Source organism: Nelumbo nucifera, chromosome 1, assembly GCF_055504915.1.
Source record: "Nelumbo nucifera cultivar China Antique chromosome 1, China Antique-T2T, whole genome shotgun sequence".
Classification (NCBI taxonomy): domain Eukaryota; kingdom Viridiplantae; phylum Streptophyta; class Magnoliopsida; order Proteales; family Nelumbonaceae; genus Nelumbo; species Nelumbo nucifera.
Window position 1 is genome coordinate 30388568 of NC_142649.1, and position 23982 is coordinate 30412549.

At 41.7% G+C, this 23982-nt stretch overlaps 1 protein-coding gene across 1 annotated transcript; it reads right to left on the bottom strand.

Moving 5' to 3' along the window:
- Nucleotides 1-549: 549 nt before the first annotated feature.
- LOC104589758 (ASI1-immunoprecipitated protein 1-like) lies at nt 550-23777 on the bottom strand. The gene is made up of 3 exons (XM_010248182.3): nt 23076-23777; nt 6634-7107; nt 550-829 (listed from the first exon to the last, which is right to left on the bottom strand). The coding sequence occupies exons 2-3, from the start codon at nt 7078-7080 to the stop codon at nt 677-679; spliced, it is 600 nt and encodes a 199-aa protein (XP_010246484.1). The 5' UTR covers nt 7081-7107; nt 23076-23777; the 3' UTR covers nt 550-676.
- Nucleotides 23778-23982: the final 205 nt, after the last annotated feature.

Genomic DNA, 23982 nt, shown 5'->3' on the forward strand with positions numbered 1-23982 from the left:
AGAAGGGGACTTGTATCGGTCAACAAGGTTCAAAAGTAGGGGCATATCAAGCGAATCGATGCATTTTTACTTTTTTTTAATTTTTTTTCAAAGCCAATTCAAAGGAGGCCAGTTTAGAGCTTCTCTACCCCCTGAACCGATCAGACCCCGATACACCCACTATAGGAGCATATCAGAGGGGTCCCACGATACATATTGATCAATACGAGCTACTACATATCAATACTCTGAACCTTGTCGACCAATACAAACCAAAAAGTCCAACACAGACTGATACATACGAAAAGGAACATTACAGATAATTTCTGTGTTCCATGTATCGAACTTTTACCGAAACAATACATATCGGCCGAAAGTTCTGATGCGCAACAGACTCGCCATTGAACCATCATCAAACGCTTTTGCAGGTAAAACTGATCTTATCATCATTGGTGCTCCAAACATTGTTATAAAGTAACAATGTATTAAGCAATACGACACCAGCATGGTTCAGATGCCTTCCTAAGCAAGGTAAATTAGATCTCATACCATCCCAAGGTAAATTGATTATGCACACAAGGAATGGTTAACAAAATAGCAGCAAAAAATATATCACCACCGCAAATGACCATAATAGCAATTACCAATAAATGGAAAAAGATAACTTGGTACAAAATAATATAACATGAAAATCTAATTAACTATCTTGTAATTCCAAATTGTATTTGGAAGACAACCGCCGAAAAGTGCCATCAATTATGAGATTGTCTATCATTTCATACTTCTTGTAGTTTACTTCAAGATTCTCTGCCTGACTATATGCAAGCTTCTTTTCTTCTTCAAGTTGATGCTGTAAAAAGAGAAAGATTTGAATTTTAAACAATATTCCTAGGCATAGTAAGTTTGAATGGAAATGGCAATATCATCCCTGAATTCAAAGACTACTCTTGTAGGCAGAGATTGGCTGAAGAGAGATCATCATGGTTTAATATCATAAAAAAGTATACTATATAACATCTTTTTTATGAATAATAAAGCATTCCATTATTTTTTTTAATGGGTATACAATTGATACAGCATTTAGTTTTCCCAAGTCCCACAGAATTCTGACTGTTATATTAGAAGTTACATTTGAATCTTCTCATCGCACTCCTGAAAGACCAAGCCGCTGTCTCTGGTTCTTTCAGCCACCCTATTACCACCACTTTGGAGTCCTCTTCTATGACCAGATTTCTGTGGTTCAACTCTTTAGAAATTTGAACCCCCTAAAAAACAGCTTGGATCTCTACACTAACCGTGTCCCCCATCCCAATTGGACCGGAGAATAAAGCCTATCTGGCCCTCTGCATTCCTGAAAACTCCCCCCCAATCTCAGAGGGCCCAGGATTACCAAGGCTGCTTCCATCAAAGTTTAGTTTTGTGAACCTTGCTTCCAGAGGCTTCCAGGCTATGACAGGTTTGTCCTTGACTGAAGAAGCTTTAGCAACTAGTTACCAATTTCTCCATATGTCATCAAAGGAGAAAAGTGAGAATAGATCTATAGCTTTAGCCCAATTAATAACCCTAAACAGCAGACATTCCCACACAGAATCCTGATCCCTTTCTTTGTCATAAAAAATTCTGTTATTTCTTTTTTTACAAGTAAAGAGAATTTCATTAAGAAAATTAAATTGAGAAACAGTAAAGAAACTAAGTAGCCTCTGCTACCCCACTAGTATTTAAAACTTGGACACCTATCAACTTTTGATTTTCAGTCTTACAACTGAGCCCAAAAACATTGTTCCCTGTAAACCCCTTGTTTCACTAGTTGATCTGCAAAACCATTTGCTGCTCTTGAGTCCATTGAATTAATAACTGCATGTCCTTGGCAAGGTGATTAAGCTTCTTGATTTAATTTCTGAACAACCAGGAAGTCTTTTCATTCTGCTTTAGCCAGCTTATAATCACTTTGGAGTCACCTCCGACAACCGACTTTCTCACTCCTAGTTCCATAGATTTTTGTATCCCCAAAACTACTGCCTTTAGTTCAGCTGTAATGGAATCTCCCCATCCAATAGGGCCCCAATACAGCCCCACCACAATCCCATTGTCATTTCTTATAACCCCTCCAATTCCAGACATACATAGGTTACCAAAGCTGCTCCCATCAAAGTTTAATTCGAGGAAACCAGACTCAGGGGGGTCCCAGTTTCTTCTTAAGACCTTTGCTGAGATGAGTCAAGGATGATGCTACTTTCCTCCTATTTCTGAGTATATCGTCTTGTACTAAAATATGAGAATAATCTCAGACTTTACTCACGAGATCACTTTTATTGTAATCCCTTCTATCAGCATTTCCTTGCACCTTTTCTTTTCTTCAAAAATTCTCAAATTCCTCTCCTCCCATAACACCCAAAGCACTGCAGCAGCTCATGTGCATCTCCAGTGTTCTGCCTCTTCTTTTTGGCCATCTAAAGGTAGAGGGGTCAAACAGCCTTTTCCAAGCTCATCAGGTGTCCCACCTGCATCCAAATAGAGAAAAGAACCATTCCCAAATACAGCTAGCAACAGGACAGGAGACAAAAATATGAAAGGCAATTTTCACCACTGGTCTCACACAAACAGCACCTATTGGGTGAAAGGCACCAGCCAAGCCACCTCCTCTACATCAGATCACAGGTGTTAATTTGCACCAAGGTAGAGCTCCCAACAGAAAGCACCCACGTTGTGGGTAATAGGGCGACACCAAACTTCTCGGATTGGGAAGTGCACCCCAGGTTGAACAGGAGAGGACAAGGTTTTAAAGAAAGAAGCACAGCTGAAAGCTCTAGAAGGATTAGGAGTCCACTCCAGCTCGCTCGCTCACCTCTGCTTCGAAAAGACCCCCCCCCCGTTCACCTAGTGCTATGCATCTTCATCTTCTTAATATAAAATATTTTTATTAAAAATAAAGAAAAATGATCCTCCTTCCTTTTCTTCCTCCCCTTCCTCCTCCTTCCTCTTCTTCCTCCTCCTTCCCCTCCTCTTAAGGAGGCTTATGCCTCCTTGTCTTCGGGAGGCTTACGCCTCTTATGTTCTGAACTACGTCTCATGCCTCTAGGTAGTGAAACGCCTCAAAAGCCACGCCTCCGCTTTTTAAAACATTGCTTTCAAAACCTCCCTATGTGGCATCTTAAAGACCAAAAGGAAGAAAACTAGGAGGCTCACTAAGGTCGACTTAATCAAGGTGATGTGACCCCTTAGAGACACAATTCCTCTTCCAAGCTAATAATTTCTTGGCACATCTTTCAATGATTGGGATCCAAAAACTTGCTTCCCGAGGGTTGGCTTCTAAAGGCATACCTAGATATTTCAACAGCCAGCTAGTAATAGGACAGCCTAGGGCCTCTACTACCCCAATCATCTACTACTCCCCCAAATTTAACCCCACTACACAGCTCTTTTCAGAATTGATCTTCAATTTAGAGACAAATTCAAACAACTCTATTACCAGCTTCAGATTCCTTGACTTCTGAGGATCATCACTCTCACAAAAGATAATTGTATCGCCTGCAAACTGTAAATATGTAACAGCAATTACCCCCCAAATTTAACCCCACTACACAGCACTTTTCAAAATAGATCTTCAATTTAGAGACAAATTCAAACAACTTTATTACCAGCTTCAGATTCCTTGACTTCTGAGGATCATCACTCTCACAAAAGATAATTGTATTGCCGGCAAACTGTAAATATGTAACAGCAATGCTCTTTCCCCCAATCCTCTAGCCTTTAAACAGTCCCAAAATAACAGCTCTAGAGATAAGACAACTAAACACCTCCACCACCAAGGTAAATAAAGGGAGAGAAAGAAGGGGTCCCCTTACCTCAAACCCTTCTATCCATCCACACCACCTCTCTCCAGACCCAAAATTTCTTCAACTATCCATAAGGAAAGACCAATCAACCATGTCATAAGCTTTCTCCAAGTCCAATTTGCACACAAATTCCTTCGTTCCCTTTTTTCTAAAATCCTCTCCACATTCATTAACTATCAAGATCTGGTTTGTAATTTGTTTACCTTGAATGAATGCCCCTTGAGGGTGGCTTATCAAGATGGTAAGGACTAGCTTCAATCTCAAAGACAACACCTTTGCTAGGATTTTATAAATGCTAGTTACCAGGCTAATTGGTCCGGAATCTCTTGGCTGGGTGGCTTCTCCCTTCTTTGGAATTAAGGCTGAGAAGGTGGAATTAATCCCTAGGCTAGTAAAGCGTTCAATAGCAAATTCCTCAAAATCTGCCTAAAGGTCTGATTTAATTACCTCCCAACTAGGGGTGTTTATGGTCCGGTTTAGTGTGGTTTGGAGAAGATCTCAAACCAAACTAATAAATTACGGTTTGCAAAATTTCTAAATCGAGCCAAACCATTTTGGTATTGAAACGAATCAAATCGTTTTATTACAATTTGGTGCAGTTTCTAATATGGTTTGGGGGCTTTGGACCATTCTATGATTCTATTGAGCTTAACCCAACCCAAATAGCTCCCCTAAAACTTAAAACTTAAAACTTTTATTTATTATTTCATTATAAATAAAGAGTTCATTATATATTTATAATTTTAGCATTCCATTTAGAATTTTAGATATATTATATATAATGTGTATATATCATAAATTCATATTATATATATAATTTTGGCCTACGGTTTACGATTTGGTTCAGTTTATAAAATTCAATAAACCAAACCAAAATTGTAAACCGCAATTTAGAAAATTCCCAAACCAAACTGAACCATGTATAGGTATAAACCAAACCAAACTACAAATTTGGTTTGGTTCGGTTCGGTTTTGCAGTTTGATCCATATAATGAACACCCCTACTCCCAACAACCTTGATAAAATACCATAGTAAAACCATCCGGTCCAGAGGCTTTTGATTTATCCATTGAGAACACCGCCCCCCTTATCTCCTCCTTCGGATCAAAACCCCTTTCCTACATTCTTACCAACTCTGGACTCAACCAAGGCCATTCAAAACCTTCCAAAGTAGCCCTCACATTCTCATCTCCTATAAACTGATTTGAAGTGAGCCACAAAGCAACTAGCAATCTCTTCTTGATCAACCAAAGCTTCTCCATTCACTTCTAATTTCTCCACAAATTTTTTTCTTCTTCTACCATTAGCAAGTGATCCATATAATGAACACCCCTACTCCCAACAACCTTGATAAAATGCCATAGTAAAACCATCCGGTCTAGAGGCTTTTAATTTATCCATTGAGAACACTGCCCCCCTTATCTCCTTCGGATCAAAACCCCTTTCCAACATTCTTACCAACTCTAGACTCAACCAAGGCCATTCAAAACCTCCCAAAGTAGCCCTCACATTCTCTTGTCTCCTATAAACTGATTTGAAGTGAGCCACAAAGCAACTAGCAATCTCTTCTTGATCAACCAAAGCTTCTCCATTCACTTCTAATTTCTCCACAAAATTTTTTCTTCTTCTACCATTAGCAAGTGCATGAAAAAACTTAGTATTACCATCCCCCTCTTTAATCCATTGGTGCCTTGATTTTTGTCTCCAATTTATCTCTTCCCTCTAAAGGATTTCTTCCAACTCCTTTTTCAAGTATCATCTCATAATCCCGTCTTCCTCACTTACCACACCTTGACTCCCCTTTACATCCAAAAGCTCGATTTGAGAAATTACAATTAGTTTCCTATCCTCAATTCTTCCAAAATGATCTCTATTCCACTCTTTAGATTCACATTTAAGATTTTGCAACTTCCTATGAAATCTTACGCCTTTCCACCAAACTCCTCGCACTCTTCTCTCCACCAATCCTCAACCTTCTGGAAAAAGTCAAGATGTGTGAACCACATATTTTCGAACCTAAAGGCTTTGGGGCCACTCATGGAGTCTTTAATTCCAATACTAATCGGGCAAAGGTCAAAAGTAACATGCAGTAAAGCTCTTGCCTCCAACTCAACCCAATGTTCTTCCAATTCAAGATTAAAAATAAATCTATCCAACTTGGAGAAGCTGGGAGGGATTTGTAGATTCGCCCAAGTGAACAAACTCTACAAGGTGGGAATTTCCTTCGGCTCACACCCCTCTATTGAATTTCCCCATGCTAGTGGATATTTCCTGATTGGGATTACTCATCACATTAGTGAACTTGACCATGTTAAAAACCCCACCTAAGCACCAAGGCCCATGGCAAACCCCTAACATCAAAGAGCCCCCCCTACATTTCACCTCCTTCTCTATAACTAATAGGTCCATAGATGTTCGTCATCACCCTAGTGAAGCCATCACCCACATTCTAGAATTTGAGAGAGTGGGAATCAACCTATCAATTCTTCCAGTGGCTTTGTCGTTTTGTTCTTCTATAATGTTACTAAGCCCCCCCAAAGCACCTCATGATGGTATAAAGGACCATCCTATGCTCTAGAACCCCGCACACTCCTCACCCATCTTCTATCCATTTTTGCGACTTTTGTTTCTTGACTATATTTGTATTCTCCTTCCTAAGCAGATCCTTTATTACTTGCCTTTTCCTAGCACTGCCCAACCCTCAAACATCAATATCCTACTTTTATATATAAAATCATTGCAGTTCACCTTTTTTCACCAAATATTAGTATATCACCACAAGAAAATTTGGTAATATAACAATAAAACAAAGATCTACCTTGAGAAGCAGCGAAGCTTCTGCAACATGTTTCTTTGTAAGGTGCTTCAACTTCTTAGCAACTTCAAAATCCGGATCCTTGGGATCCATCCAACGAATCTGTATCTTTCTACCAGGCTTTATGGGACGATCACTAAACATCTCCACTTCAGCTGCACGGGCTCTAACAGGCCTTGGCATCCCACCCAACATGAAAGGATAGTCAGTCATCTCCATGATAATTGCTTTAGCTAGCTTTGCTGTCTCCATCTCCACCAAGGCACACTGGGGGATTTCATTTGCCTCTGTATAGTTTGGGATGAACTGAACATCTCTGACATTTCCAAACTGTTCGAGTGCAGTTTTTAAGACAGCTTCTGTGATCTGTGGTGACAGGTTGTCAACATAGACTGTCCTCTTGACTTTCTCTTGAAATTCTGCATATTCCTTATGGGCTGGAGTCCCCATATACAGGTTTTAAATGCAAATATTCTCCTGTAGCATAAGCAAAAACAAAGGATGAATAACCATGTCAGGATCAACTGTTTCATTTTATACTTGTGAAACAAAAGAGTAGTCATTTTCTAATAAACCATATGCCATAACATAATGTCACAGTTTGTTACACCTCACAATGGAAAAGAAAATTTCTTTTGAGCTTTTATTTTATGGGTAACAAGAGATTTCTATTAAAATCAGAATGATAAATGATGTACAACTGTACAAGTGAAAGTGCTCCTACTAGCCCCTTGTCTTGTCAGTTGCCAATGCACCTGCCAAACAATTTGCCGTCTTGTTCACCCAATAAAATGGGGCTCTCGACTCTATTGCAGTTCTGTTCACTTCTCTTAATAGTATGCCATGGACCTGCTCTTTTATTTTGTCACCTGCTTACCAAAATAGAATCGCCTTCAACCAGTAAATTATTATAATTTAGAGTTATAATTTAGAGTCCTCCCAATTTTCAGTCCTTGCAGCAAAGCTAATAATGCTGTCTAATCAGAATTGGCATGCCATATGGGTCTTGAAAATAATGCCAAAACTGTACCTTCCTCCACCCCCTATCCTTGCTGATCTAGGATTAGCTAAACTGCATTCATCAAAATTCAGTTTAACAGTGTTTGGCAGAAGAGTCCAGGCACAAGCTAATAGAGGCCCTTGTATAGATGAACTAGCGACCCTGATGCCAGCCTCTTGTTATATAATTTATGGTTTTGACCCAAGAAGCAATCTTGGATTTGATATTTTCAATCATTTTTTTTGGATAAATCTTGATATTTTCAGTTACTTCTCCAGCTGTTTGGCTCTGACCATCAAAAATTCTGGCATTTCTTTCTTCCCAAATTGCCCAAAGAATGGTGGCCTAAGTGCATCTCCAAAGCATCTTTCCCCCTCTATTATTTGGGGAGAAAAAATTAACACCAAAGAGGCTACTCAAATCTGTTGGAGGAGCCCACCAGCATCCAAAAAGGCTAAGCATGCTCTCAAATTAGAGAAACGAAAGGGGCAGGAAATTAGCAAGTAAAGAGTAGTTTCACTTCACTTTCACAACTTAACCAATAGCAGCAACAAACATGGGGTGAACGTGAAAAGCACTAATTTGGGCTCCTTTCCTGCAAGACATCACAGGTGTTGATCTTTTGGTGATAAACCTCCTAGCAGAATGCTCTAATCTTGGCTGGATGGGACCCCACAAAATGGCACTGACCGGAAAAGAGCCCACATTGGGACCATGAGGAAGAGGAACCATCTTTTTTCTCACTCTTGATACAGGTTTCCACACTTTCAAATTATAAGACATTTTTTCTTAATATTCCAAACCTAAACAGCTGAACCCAAAGTGAATCTTCAAAATAGTCCATCAAATAAATGAAAGTACAGAATGCAGAAGGTCAATGGTTAAAGTGAAGAGGAAAGGCCAGGAATTGAAAAGACAAAAGATCATAAGAAACACAAAGCATTTGATAATTGAGCTTCACCACACCATTTGATCTACAGTGCACTAGTAGGTTTTAGGCTTACCTATCCAACTCAGTTTAGAAGTCCAGTGTTTAGAAAACTGGACCAGGCTGGCTGCTCGAACCAGTTGACCATGACCTGGGACCCAGGCCGGTTCGGTCACACCCCAATAATTGTATTTGCTATAAAACGGGTAAAAACTGGCTGTCTGTACCGTTTAACCAGAAAAATCGGTGAACCTGTCCCGGTTTCATGAAACCACTCGTGTCCTTAATTAATTGAAATTTTAAAACATGTTTAACAAGACTTGAACTCATGACCTCCTATTTTCATATATTACCTAATTACCACCAGTCCACCTCTTTACTTGTGTTAAATAATGACTCTTTATTGTACATATTACTTTATTATGCATGTATTTTAAAGAAAATGTAAATTAAGAATCTTGAACCCTAATCATTTGCTTTAAAAATTAAGGAACTTTCCATCCATCCACCATATTTAAGTATATTAAAAGTAGTAAAATATATTATATATAGTATTTATATGACCTATGGTATCTTAGTCCATTGCTTGTACGGTTCGACCCCAATTGAACCTCTCCCTTCTCCACTTCTGTGCCCGGTCCTGTTCTCTGAATATTATAGAATTAAAAAAGTTAAGAAAATAAGACAAAGAAAATGAAGCAATCAATTATGTAAATCTCCATACGAAAAACCTTTAGCAGACTCCTTAGTCAACTTTTTTATCAGAAAAAGTTAAGGTAAAACTTTATTGAGTTTTATTGAAAGAGGACAAAACCCAATAATGTTACAAAGATTCCTGTGAAGAGGGAGGGCACCAGCTAACAGCCCCAATCCCCAGGCCAAACATGCAAATTAAAGCTCCCACAAACTCTTTGAACTAAATAGCAGGGCATAATTTTGATGCTCAAATGGTTTAGCTATTGACACCCAAGGAACAACCTTGCCCACAGCAAACCTTACCAGAACATCAACATCTCTGCTTTTACCAGTGAACAGTCTCCTATTCCTTTCAGCCCAAATTGTTCCCATGACTGCAGCAGGAACAGCCTACCAAAAGCACTTCCCCCTACTACTTAGACCCAGCAGAACCCAACTACCCAAGATATCATCAAGAACAGAGGCAGGCCGCAGGCCTAACCCAACACAAGTTTGCAACCTTGAAATGGATCCATAGAGCCGCAGCCACAGGGCAATGGATGCAGAGGTGGTAAATGATTTCTCCTTCCAGCCCACACATACAGCAGGTATCTTGGATCAGCATTCCCCTTCTCGGCAGATGTGCATTGGTCAGACATTTCCCAAGAGTATCCGCACACAACAAAAAGCCCAATTCAGTGGTAGCATTTAGTTTCTCAGAAGAAGGCTTGACTGAGAATTCACCATTCTTGTTCCACTTCCAGCCCTATTGATCACTTTGCTCTTCCCTAACTAATTGATCTTTCAACACCTGCAGCAGGTTACACACATAACCCAGCTCCCAATCAAAAAGATTCCTACGGAACTTAGGTAACCCAAACAACATTTCCACCCACATTCAAGGCACAATCAGCTACAGTAGTTTCCCTGTTTTCAGCAAGCTAAAACAGCTGAAGGAAGACCACTTCCAGAGGCCTCTCCGAACAAAAAACACCAGGGGTCTTTCCAAAAGGAAAGGTTCCAACCATCCCCCACCTTGTAGATAATTCCATATGCAAAGTTGTTACAAATTTTCATAATACTCTTCCACAAGGGACAGCCATAGGAAGAGGTATGCTCAACTGTAGCCAAATTTCCTCTTCTCAAGCTATTTTGCTGCAATCAGGATCTCCGCAAACCCTCAATTTCTTCCCCAAATCTCCAAATCCATTTCACTTTCTGAGGAGAGCTATGCCAAACGCTTTTATTCTTTTAATACCCAACCCTCCCTCCCCAAGGAGAGAACAGATTTGATCCAACCTAACCAAATGGCTCTTCTTTTCTTCTTTGCTGACCTTTCCATAAGAACTCTCTTTGGATTAATTCAACGTTTTAGCCACCTTCATGGGGATTGGGAACAAGGAAAGGTAGTATGTGGGAACAGTAGATAAATTGCTTTTGATGAGGGTAACTCTCCCACCTTCAAAAAGATATTTGGACTTCCAAGAAGGCAGCTTCTTCTCCAACCTCTCAAGCATAGGATTCCAAAATGAAGCAGAACTACACATCATAAGATACTTGATAGGGAGGTGGTCCACTTTCCAAGCCAGCACTCCGGCAAGACTATCAATGTTCTCCACCCGGCCAACTGGGATGGCTCTTCCCAAATCCTAAAATAAACTCGGTTTGGTGACCAATTCAACAAGATTAAATTTTTATAGTGAAATAAAAATTTATAAAAAAGAAAAAAGAGATACAAAAAAGGTGACCAGAAATCACCCAAGAAGAGAAAGAAATCAACCCTACAAGCAACCAAAACCCGATTCCACAAACTCAACATCACAAACAAAAATCACTCCAAACAAGCAATCTCTCCATACCTTAAAAGCTGATAACACCCACCCAAACCCATATAAAACCTTAAAAACAGAAAAGCTGATAACACCCACCCAAACCCATATAAAACCTTAAAAGCAGAGAATCATTTGACCTTCAAACCAACAACTAAACGAAAAGGCCACCTAATCAACCCAAAGCCAAAAATACCAAAACCCCAGCACTTTGCTAAATCCAACAATGCCACAACACAACACTAAACTACAATTTAAACATTTTTTTTATGAATAACTACTATTTAAACATTACCCAACACTTTATTCTGTCACTCAACTTCTCCAGTGGCTTGGACAGGAGTTACAGGACATCTCTACTTCTCTTAAGATCTTTCTTTGTTTTCCTCACCTTCTTGATAGGTCCAACCCCAAAAAAAAACCCTCATCTGGCAAAAACTTTCTAAACCTAAAAAGTTCAATGATTTTTCTGATTTCTAAATTTTCTCCCTTCTTCTCCATCTTTTCTTCTTCTTCTACTTTCTCTTCTGCTATAATCTGAAATATTTTATAGTTTTTTATTGGACTATATCACATCTTCTCCAAATCCATTTTACATATCAGCCCTGAAATGCCCTCCTTATTTCTTAGTCAATCAGTTCATTTGCCACCAAGACACTGTCCAGCATTTGATAACAAAGCACAAATGCAAACTGATTTTGTGTTATCACACTATTCAGAACCTTTCTAAACCTCTCTCTGCTAGAACCCTAGCCAAATTTTTTGCAAAAGTTATTCAATGGACTAATCGGCCTAAAATCCTTAATGTTAGTGGATCGTTCTACTTTTGGAATTAGGGAGAACATGTAGCATTTGAACTCCTTTCCAAAGAGGCATTCCAATGGAAGTCCTGGATGACCTTCAAAACATCATCCTTCACCACCTCCCAACAGCTCTTATAGAAAAGATCAGTGAGACCATCTGAACCTAGCGATTTTTCTATATCAAGGTTCTTTACCACCTGCCAGATTTCCTCTTCATAAAAGGGGGCTTCCAAATCCCTTTGTTGGTCAGCTGATATTTTCTTGAAATTTAGACCCACAGGCAGAGGCCATCTTGCCCATCCTTCCTTCAACAAATCAGAAAAGAATTTTGTAGATATACTTTTCAATTAGACCGATTTTCCCCTACCAAACCTTCATGTTCAAGCCTTTCTATATAGTTTATTCTATTCCTTGCCTTTGCCATTTTATGGAAGAAACAAGAGTTTCCTTCCCTGCTTTGAGCCACTTCACCTTCACCCTTTGTCTCCATTTCGATTCATCCTTATAGGTCAGCTTGCCCAGAACCAATTTAGCTGTCGATCTTTTTTTTCACTCTTCTTCTGTAATAGGCCCTCTTTCTTCAGTCTGATCCACTTCCTTGATTACCTCTAAGCAAGTAATCTTTTCTGACTGATTTATTCCACATCTCCGCCCTCCAAGTCTTCAAGGCATCCTTAATGGCTCCCAATTTCTTTGCTAGAACATAGGATCTTGTCCCATCCAACTGATTTTCAGCCTAATTGTTTTTTAGTAAAGGAATTAAATCCTCTTCTGCAAACAAGGCATGCTCCAATTTGAAAGGGGTCTTCCTACACACTTGAGTGCCACATAGTTGAAGGGGAGAGTGATCTGAAACAGGCCTAGAAAAGCCACCTACTTCAAGTTCTTAATAGATCTCCCCATCCATGGGAGACCAGGAATCTTTCAAATTTTACCTACACAGGAGTTCTTGATTATTTTGTAAATCAATGCACATCTCTAGATCTCCTTCTTCCACCATTTCGTCTGGTTTCCATGAATCTAACTACATTGAAATCCCTCCTATCACCAAAGGAAGAGTGGAGGAGCCTCTAGCTTCTGCCTAATCCTCCCAAAATCTCTCTATTTGTCCTTTCAGTCAGACCATACACGTTTGTAAATTGATCTAGCATACTGATAGAATCTAGGTAGGTAATCCGCCATCAGGTCACCAGGCCCATGCCCATGCGGGTCGTGAGGCACATGCAAAGCATTGCAAGCCTCCCCTGCGATTCGTTTACATCCCGCAAGCCATGTCTTAAGCACACACATGCATAAGTGCGTGGTCATGATGAGCTGATTAGGAGGAAAGCCTATATAAGGCCTAGAGTAGAACTGAATGAGCAGAAAAAGCATAACCAACTTAGTTTCTCTCTTCTTCATCTTCTCTCTCTCTCTCTCTCTCTCTTCCTCCCCCTCTCTCTCTCTCGTAACTTTGTTTCTAGAGGAAGGAGCTCCCTTGAAGAAGCTTCACCACTGGGAATCCATCATTTGGTATCAAAGCCCCTGATCCGCCATGCCCACAACTCGCAACCAGTCACAAGAAGACAGGATTGACCAGATGGAAGGTGAACTAAGAAGCATGAAGGACGCCCTCTCTATGGTAGTATCTCAGCTTGAGTGAATGTCATCCCGACCCAACAAGTAGGCAGACCAAGAGGGACCAAGCAATGGTGCTCTTCAGCCTAGCAGCGCTTTCAACCTCCGCAGCCCCAAACTGGTATTTCCCACATCTTCAAGTGACGATCCTTCTCCTTGGATCTATTGCACAGAACGATATTTTGATTTTCATGAAATTCCAGCCGGTTAGAGAGTTCAGATTGCCTCCATCCATCTTGATAGAGAGGCTAGTCTTTGGTACCAATGGTACCGCCGTTCACACCCACAATTGTCTTGGTTAGACTTTATGGAGGCCTTGCAAATACGGTTTGGTCCTTACAGCTTCGAAAACTTTGACGAAGCTTTATCTAGAGTAAAACAAACTGGCTTCATTCGAGAATATTAGGTTGAATTCAAACGGCTAGCCATGAGAGTTCATGGATGGCCAGAACATGCTCTCACCGCCTGCTTTATTGATGGCTTGAGGGAAGACATTAGACTGGAAGTGAAAGCCCTGCAACCCCCTAGTGTGCTGGCCACAGTGAGACTAGTCCATCTACATGAAGACAAATTGGCCCAAGCTCAGAGGAACTCACGGCCGAGATTTCTCGGGCCGATTCCCAATCCCTTGACATCTAAAACCGAGCTAACCCCGGCTCGATCAAACCCCCCACCAACCCCCACTGTGAGAAAACTCAACTGGGCCGAGATGCAGGCCCGTCGGGAAAAAGGCTTGTGCTACAACTGTGAGGAGAAATTTTCTCTGGGACATAAGTGCAAGGCCCAGCAAATGTTCCTTCTTCAAATTATTGACAGCCCGGATGAGAATGAAGATGTGGATACCGGACCCATGGTCCCTAACAAGGCAAAAAATTCCACCGAAGAAAACCTAGAGATCTCACTCCACGCCCTAATTGGGCTCCACTCCACTAAGACTATGAGAGTGCATGGTGTTCTCAAGGGTAGAAAAGTGTGCATCTTAATTGATAGTAGGAGTTCCCTTAACTTCATCACTTCGGACCTGGCTCGACAAATGGGCCTAGAGGTACAAGCAATAGGCAATTACTCACTTTGTTGTTAAGGCAGCTAATGGACAGTAGATACCTTGTGATGGGTTGTGCAAGGCCATAGGCCTTAGAATTCAAGGCCATATGTTCAACGTGGACCTATGTCCCTTGGATTCCAGTGGGGTTGACTTACTCTTGGGGATCCAATGGCTTAAACTCCTCAGACCAATAGTATGTGATTGGACCCTCCTGACTATGGATTTCTAGATGAATGGGAAGCAATGTCATTTAAAGGGGATTGAACCAACTGAACCAGCAGCAGATTCGGCCCGGCATGTCAATTACAGCCTTCACTCCAATGCAGCAACCCAGGTCTATCTGGGTTTGTTGGGCATAGGGCCCAATGTTTATTGTGATGACAGAACCCACAAGGTGACAAAAGACCCCATTTTACAACAGCTCCTAGCAGCATATCAAGATGTCCTTGGAGAACCAAACAGCCTACCACCTGTATGCACTCCAGATCACCACATTCCTATTCAGCCGGGGGCCCAACCCACCAATGTAAGGCCTTAAAGATACCCACATGTTCAGGGGCTGAAATTGACAAAATAGTCACAAAATTGTTGTCCAAGCAACTGATACAACCGAGCCACAGTCCCTATGCTTCTCTAGTCCTTCTCGTCAAGAAGAAGGATGGAACGTGGCGTTTTTGTGTTAATTATTGGGCCCTAAATAGCATCAGTTTGAAGGATGGATTTCCCATTCCATTAATAGATGAGCTATTTGATGAATTGAAGCATGTTGTTTATTTTTCCAAATTGGACCTACAATCCGACTACCATTAGATCCAGGTCCATCTAGAAGACATCCACAAAACTGCCTTCAGAACCCATGATGGCCACTATGAATTTCTGGTCATGCCTTTGGGTTGACTAATGCGCCCTCCACTTTTCAGAGCCTCATGAATGATATCTTCCGACCCTACCTCAGGCACTTCATCTTGGTGTTCTTTGATGATATCTTGGTCTATAGTAGTGATTGGGCTTCTCATTTAGAACATTTGGAGTTAACCCTTGGGATTCTCTGGCAACATCAATTATTCGCCAAGACTTCCAAGTGCACTTTCAGCCAAACACAGATTCAATATTTGGGGCACTTAATTTCATGTGGGACTGTAATGATTGATCCTGAGAAAATTGTGGCAATGACTCAATGGGCTCGACCCAAGACCATCAAGAGTTTGTGGGGTTTTCTAGGTCTCACCAGGTACATAGAAGGTTCATAAACGGTTATGCCTCCCTAGCTGCCCCTCTTACTACTCTGCTGAAGGACGCCTTTACTTGGTCAGAACAAGCGGAGGTGGCATTTGAATCCCTCAAGAAAGCAATGACAACACCACCTACCCTGACCTTACCTAACTTTTCCAAGCCATTTGTGGTGGAGTGCGATGCGTCGGGCAGAGGAATTGATGCAGTCCTGATGCAAGAGGGACACCCTATTGCTTATTTCAATAAGTTCTTATCAGCCCAGGCCCAATTAAAGTCTACTTAAGACAAAGAGTTGATGGCCTTGGTGCTCTCAGTGCACAAGTGGAGAGCTTATTTGCCAGGGTGAAAATTCACAGTCAAGACAGATCAGAGGAGTCTCAAACATTTGATGGAACAAAGGATTCTTAACCTTGAACAACAGAAGCAGACCAGCAAGTTGATGGGCTTTGATTTAACCATTGAATACAAACCTGGCCCATCCAATGCAGCTATTGATGCTCTATTCAAAAGAGAAGAAATGAACTCTTTGACAGTTTACAGACCTCTCCACCCCTTGCTTGATCGCATCAAGGAAGAAGCCCAACAAGATGATGAATTAAAACTGAATCGAAAAACAATTGGGATTAGGGGCAAGCCGAGTGGCAGGGTACTCCCTAGTGGGTTCAGACTTGTTCTACAAAGGGCGTCTAGTGATAGCACCCAAATCGTCGTTTCACACAGATCTCTTGAAGTTGTTCCATGAGACAGTAGAGAGAGGTCATTCTAGGTTGATCAGAACTTATAGGCACATAGCAGCACACTTCTACTAGCAAGGAATGAAGAAGGCAGTGCAGGGTTTTGTTGCAAGTTGCTTTGTATGCCAGACCCAGAAATACCAGGCCCAAACCCTAGTTGGATTGCTACAGCCCTTACCCATTCCAAATCAGGTGTGGGACGAGGTAACTATGGATTTTATCACGAGATTGCCTAAGTCTAGAGGAAAATCTGTTATATTGGTTGTTGTGGATAGATTGAGCAAGTATGCACACTTTGTTGCGCTTTCCCACCCCTACATGACATCTCAAGTAGCTCATGTCATATTCGAGAAGTGGCTAGGCACCATGGTACTCCAACAACTATCATCACAGATCGGGACCCAACCTTTGTGAGCCGATTCTGGGAAGAATACTTTCGGGCATAGGGTACTCACACTTGCCATTCCACTAGCTACCACCCACAAACAGACGGGCAATCAAAAGTGGTTAACCGCTATCTAGAGACCTACCTCAAGTGTTCCGCGGGAGAAAAGCCTACCCAGTGGCTAAAATGGCTTCCGTGAACTAAATTCTGGTATAATACCACTTATCATGTTTCTACTGGGACCACCCCATTCAAGATCTTGTATGGAAGGGACCCACCCTTCGTGTTACCCTATGAGAAGGGCACATCATCAGTTGCAGAGGTTGAACAGCAACTCGAAGCTAGGGACGAAGCAATTCAATCACTCAAGAACCACTTACTCAAAGCCCAAAATTACATGAAGATGTAGTATGATAAGAAACATCGCAATGTGGAGTACCAAGTGGGGGACTTAGTCTACCTGAAACTACAACCTTATAGGCAGTCATCTTTGGCAAAGCGTGCATGGCAGAAGTTCTCACCTCGTTTCTTTGGTCCCTTCCGCATCTCAGGGAGAGTGGGAGCAATAGCTTACAAATTAGACTTGTCGAGTACTGCTCGGCTCCACCCAGTATTTCATGTCTCGCTCCTCAAGCCATGTCGAACAGATGCAGCCTTGGTGAAGGCCACAATTACATGAGTTTACTAGTGAAGGGCAGCTGATTGTTGAGCCCAATGTCATCTTGGATATCTTTTGGATAAAGGTTGGCCGCAAAGTGGTGAAGGCAAGCCCTTGTTCAATGGATGAACCTGCCCACAAAGGATGCCACTTGGGAAGGCTTTAGTAAGTTGCAAGAGCAATTTCCCCATCTTGACCTTGAGGCCAAGGTCATTCTTAAGGGTGGGGGAGATGATAGAACCCAGGTAGGTAATCTGCCATCAAGTCACCAGGCCCAGACCCATGCGGGTCGTGAGGCACATGAAGCAGCAGGAGTGGTACATGCAAAGCACTGCAAACCTCCCCTGCAAATCGTTTACAACAGCAGGCCACGTCTTAACCACCCACATGCACAAGTGCATGGTCATAATGAGCTGATTAGGAGGAAAGCCTATATAAGGCCTACGAGTAGCACTGAATGAGCAAAAAAAGCATAACCAACTTAGCTTCTCTCTTCTTCTTCGTCTTCTCTCTCTCTCTCTTCCTCTCCCTCTCTCTCTCGTAACTCTGTTTCTGGAGGAAGGAACTACTTCGAAGAAGCTTCATCACTGGGAATCCATCACATACCCCTCCCCCAAGTCCAGAACCATCAATATAGAGAACTCCCCAATATGAAAGGAGATAAGTTTCCACTTCAAACAATCCCACAAGGTTAGCAATCCACCAACCCTTCCTCTACCAATTTACTACCCATCTTACTTGCCCTGACCCCAGATACTCATGATCACCTTAGCTTCCACCACTTCTAATTTGAACTCCTGAATTAACACCACATCTGATTTTCACCTTTTAACAAATCACAAATCACCATCCTCCTCCCCGAACCTAAACCCCTCACATTCCAAGACAAAAGCTTCAACTCCATAACAAACAATAAGAGAAATCATCCCCCCTTCCCCTCCAACGAACCCCTACACCGTTTTTCCTCCCCCCACCCCCCTTGCCGAGCCCTCCCCCTTTCCTACTATCACACTACTTTTCGTAGAACTTCCCCCTTTATTTGATAAGTAAAAAGGAAAATTCATTAAAAATAAAAGAGTATAATCTAGATAGGTGATAAGGTAAGCACCTAATCAACAACAAAAACTTAACACAAGCATTACAATTTTAGCCTTCCATATTACAATTTTCAATCCATGCCACCTCCCACAAACTTTCCCCTAAATCTTCTCCCTTGAGCTGAGAAAAGTCTAGAAGAATTAAGACCCAATATGCAACGGATTTGCCCACAACTGTCACCAATTTATCCAGCTTCCATTTCTTATCTTTGAAGATTCTTCCATTTCTTTCTTTCCAAATGTTCCAAAGATGGCAAATAGAATACAGCTCTATATTTTTTTATTGGAAACAATAATTTCATTAATACAAATTTAAGTACAACTATCAACCCCTAAACAAGTGTCGAGTCCCAAGTAATCTTTATTACAAAACTGCACAGAACATACTCTCCCTCACAATCCCTTGTTTATACAATGTATCAACTAAACCATTAGATGATCTCCTTGTCCATTTGAAGCCAGCACAAATCTCCCTTGTTATATTGGGGATTACCCTTATGGGCTGTCTATAAATCCAGGCTCCCAACTTACCTATTTGCAGCCAATCAATTAACAATTTTGAGCCTCCCTCTATCTCAATTTGGTGTAGTAACCCAATTGTTTGGCATATCTTACACCTTGAAGCAAGGCCATCACCTCCACTCTCAATGAGTCCCCCACTCCTATTGGCCCCAAAAACATACCACAATTTTGCCATTTTCATCTTTGAATACTCCCCCTATACCTGAAGGGACTGGGTTACATTTAGAGCTCCCATCAAAGTTCAGTTTCACACTTTGTTGTGTTGGTGGGGACAAAATTCTTGCACAGTAGGTTTAATGGAAGTTGTAGACAGCCCATAAGGGGCCACAGCTCCATATTATTTTAGCTTTTTTCTTCCCTTGATTCCTGGCCATGAAGAAAATACTTCAGCAGCTGTTCTTGGCTGGAAGTTCCTAACCCCAAAGATATTCATGAAGAGCTTCCACATAAACCCAAAAGTTCTGCATGCAAAGAAGAGATGGCTAACTGATTCCTCTTCCTCGCACATAAAACACATGTTATCCATGACGAAACCTCTTGCTTCAAATGACCCACTGTCAACACACTTTCCATAACTACTATCGAAGCAAAAGCATCCACCCTTGGGGGAATTGGGTTACCCCAAATTCCACCCAAGTCTTCAAATTCCATTTGGTTCCTACAAAAGCCAAGTACCACAATACCAAAAACTTTCCGATTGAGTATTCTTTCCACCATAGCTCATCCCTAGGCTGGGTTGAGATCTTCACCCTCTCTAGCTTCTCCAGCAAACTTAAACTCTCCTCAAATTCCTTTTCAAGGAGAGGCCTTCTAAATCTTGGGCACTAAACTATCTACTCCCCAATTCTCTCATAACAGCTTCAAATAGTCACTCCCAACTCCGACAACCTAAATAATCTTGGAAATACCTCAAACAATCTTCCCACTCTACTCCAATTATCCTCCCAAAATCTTATTCTAGCCCCATCCCAACTCCACATTAAACTTCATTATTCCTTCCCACACACTCACACCATATGAAGAACTTCCCTTGATTCCCACCCAAATCTTGTAACCCCATACCGACCACCATCCTCCTCAAAAGGGAATTTTCCTCTCTACTCAACCCAAATCTCCATAACTATTTCTCACGTAATGCTTTATTAAATAATCTCACCCTCCTAAACCCCAAACCCCCTCCCCCTTTAGGTCTAACACCTTATCCCATTTAACCAGATGCAACTTCTCCCCCCCCCATCACCCAAACCTTTCCCATAAGAAATCCCTCTGAATCTTTTCCATCCTCTCTACAATTTTTGGTGGAAGTGTGCAACCCTCAGTAGTGATAAGTAACAAGTCAGCAGGCTCAATAACACACTTTTGATAAGTGTAACCCTTCCTCCCAAGGATAAGTATCTCATTTTCCAGCCCTCCAACCTCCCCAGTAGTGATAAGTAACAAGTCAGCAGGCTCAATAACACACTTTTGATAAGTGTAACCCTTCCTCCCAAGGATAAGTATCTCATTTTCCAGCCCTCCAACCTCCTCTCTATTCTTTCAACGACTGATTTCCAGATTGTGGTGGAAGCAGAATTGCCCCCAACCAGTAAACTCAAATATGTAAATGGTAGTTCCCCTACTCTGCACTCAAAGGCTTCAGCACAGTCCAACTCTTCTCTCCTCATCTCACCAACCCCTATCAAGACACTCTTAGATAAGTTAATCTTCAGAGTTCAGACCTGTCAATAACTCAAAATTACCAAGAAATGCCCTTAGATTCAGTCCCCACAAAGGTTTCCAGTCCCCTCCATCATGCATGGACACCAAAGCAGCAGCAACAGATCAAATACTTTTATCCAGTAAGAGGCACCCAGTTGTGTCCACCCACCAATCGACTGCCAGTCGGTTTTGCCCTAACCTCCATATTGCTATCTGTATGCAACAAAATTGTTCAAAGAAGTTAGACATCCCTCTGCCTCCACAATGTTACCTGTTGGTCCTAACAAAGTTTTATTAGGATGAATGAATGAACAACATTACCAAATAGGGGGTTCTTGAAGCCCCTATCCCAGCCACTAGACACAAAAAAAAGCAAAAAAGCGTCAAAGTTTCAAAAGGTGCATGCCTGGGCTGAGGCACAAGGCACACACCTAGTGCACCTAGGCGTGCGCCTTTTGAAAGGGCTGCGCCTAGGACCTAGGTGAGGCGCCTACCCTGAAATGTGCCTCACCTGTGCACCTTGGCGAGCCTGAGGTGTGCCTTTTAAAACACTGCTCCCACTTCCCCCCAACCTCTTGCAGCCCAATATTTGATTTTCTCCACCTTTACCTTTTTGTTGAAACAACCCACTAAAAAGTCCTTTCTTGCGTCCACCCAATTTCCCTTTGTTTCTAGAAACAGCCATTCACCCTCCCTTCACAGAAAAGCTTCTCCAAATCCTGGCCAGACCCCTGCCACTGCCACACTTCTAAAAGAGAAATTTCTTCTAACTCCAGAACCCAACCCACCCAAATTGTACCAAGACTCCACCCCCACCTTCTTCCCCCTCTAATCGGAAAATTAGATCACCCTCTGAATTTCGTTCTCCCCACAGTCCCCTCCCCTTTCTCAAATAGTTTGAACTTCGCCAAATATTGCCACTGCAGATCAACACAAAGCACCCCCCAAATACGTTGGAGTCAATTTATATTATAACCCATGGTTATCTCCTATATTTTGTTTGTTTTCATTCCTGGAATGGGTTCCACATTTTGCATATTTTGTTTGTTTTCATTCCTGGAGTGGGTTCCAAATTTTGAATTAGCCCTTCTCATAACAGAACCTAGATTTGAAAACAAGAGGGTTCCACATTTTGCATTGGTCCTTCCCCTAACAGGAGTGGGCTCCACACTGAAACTGTCCATGTATTCATCTCATGCAAATGACCAATGAGAGAACCACTCGGTGGTGTGGCATCACAGTTACAAAATCTGCCTAGATAAGTCAGTTAAAACCGTTTAATCCGACTAACAAATATAATTTTCTGAGCCACTTTTGTGAGCAACCCCAACTTTTGTCTATAATCAGGTTGATGTCTTCCACCCCCAACCCAAGCCAGTTGCATGGAAAGCCCAAGCTAACCCAGTCCAGCTCCAACTGTTTCAGCTTTGAGCTTAAAAACCCAACCCTTGTTGACTTTGAGAGACTAATAAGGTTTCAATTTCTCTAGTTTTATATACTTTGATACACTTCTAATGTATGATTTAGAATTCCTTGAATTCTAGACTAGCACCAACATCCATTGCAACAATTAGCAACATGCATTATTGATCCACTTGGTCCCTAACTTGTTTACATTGGAATCGGTGAAGAAACCACAAGTCACAACAACATAAAGTAGTTTATATAAAACACTAATATCATTTCTAAATTGTTTACCTGAGAAATCTATCCTAAATCTTTCTGGCTGATTCTTGAATCTTTTTCTTTTTTTTTTTTGCATCAAAATGTCAAATTTCTTTATGCAGATCCTTTAATAAGTTCACAGGCATGCTGTGTCAAGATAAGAAGGGAGAGAGTCATGCTAATTTATAGAAATAAAGGTAGACGAAACTTGCAACTCCAGCAGTTATTTCTTTATCGATCTAAGCGGTTAAACTTACTTAAACAAGAAGGAAATTGCATGAGCTAAAAGCTATCTGAGAGAAATAGTAATCTATACTATATGCATTCATCATCAGTGGAAAAGCTTAACAATAGGTAAATACAGATGCAACATGGATAAACAGATTTAAAACAGGACAACCTATGGCAGGATTAGGAAGGGTACGCAAGCTTTACAGGGACTGATGAACTCAATCCTGTCGACCCTTCCCCTCCCCATTCTTCAATGACAACCAGATAAAAAAGGGAGAAATGGAAGAAAGTAAGAGTGTTGATTGCAGAGGAGAGGAAGGATTACCTGATCACGCTTATTCCCAAAATGTTGCCGGAAAATAAAAGAAGAGAATAGCCTGGCTGAACTACGGTGAAAAGGAGGAGGCTTGCTTCTGGACTTCACAGAAACCCAGATTATTTGACGAAATCAGTACTGAAGCTGCACCGGTATTCTGTCCGAACGAGAGCTTGCTCTGCAACTCCTCTGCTTCACGTTGAAGGTGGGATAGGCGACAAAAGGAGAAAGGGGTATGGGAAGAGAAAGAAATGGAGGAGAGAGGGGAGAGGGAGTCTTACAGAGCGAGAAGGAGCAATCAGAGAGGGGAGAGTTCGCCGCCGCTGTTCACCGGAAGACGATGAACAACGACGATAAACAGTGCTTTCGGAAGAGATAAAAATAGAAGAAAGAAGGGGAGATTCGATGGTGAGAAGGATTCCCTATCACCGCCGCTGTACTTCTGGGCCTGGCAGAGGAAGGAAATGCACAGTGTCGTCGTCTCCAAGAATAGGTTCGGTGAAGAAGAAGAAGAAGAAGAAGAAGAAGAAGAAGAAGAAGAAGAAGAAGAAGAAGAAGAAGAAGAAGGGGAAGAGGAGGAAGACCGAGAGAGAAGGAGAAAAAGAGAGAGCAAAGTGAAACCGAGGGAGGAAGGAGATCTTTCGCTGCTCCGCCGATGGTTCGAGCGGAGAAGAGAATGAACAGTGCTTCCCCGTAATCTCTTCCGGACTAGGGCAAATGAAGTTACAGGCATTTTTATATTGAATGCAGGGGTGTTTTCGTAATGTTCACAAAATTTACGGGCAATTTCAGATTTTCGCGAACCCGGGTCAAAACCGGTCCAGGATACTAAACCAGGGGTTCTGGTTCAAAGGTGGAGAGTCAGAAATGGAGTGTCAAGATGGGTCTCTCCGGAAAAGGGTTTTGTGTGTGCGTA

Excerpts from the sequence above, each read along its gene's own strand:
- LOC104589758 (XM_010248182.3), bottom strand. The coding sequence starts at position 7,080 with ATGGGGACTCCAGCCCATAAGGAATATGCAGAATTTCAAGAGAAAGTC. Across the intron at positions 830-6,633 it reads AAGCTTCGCTGCTTCTCAAG|CATCAACTTGAAGAAGAAAA; the intron begins GTAGATCTTTGT and ends CTCTTTTTACAG.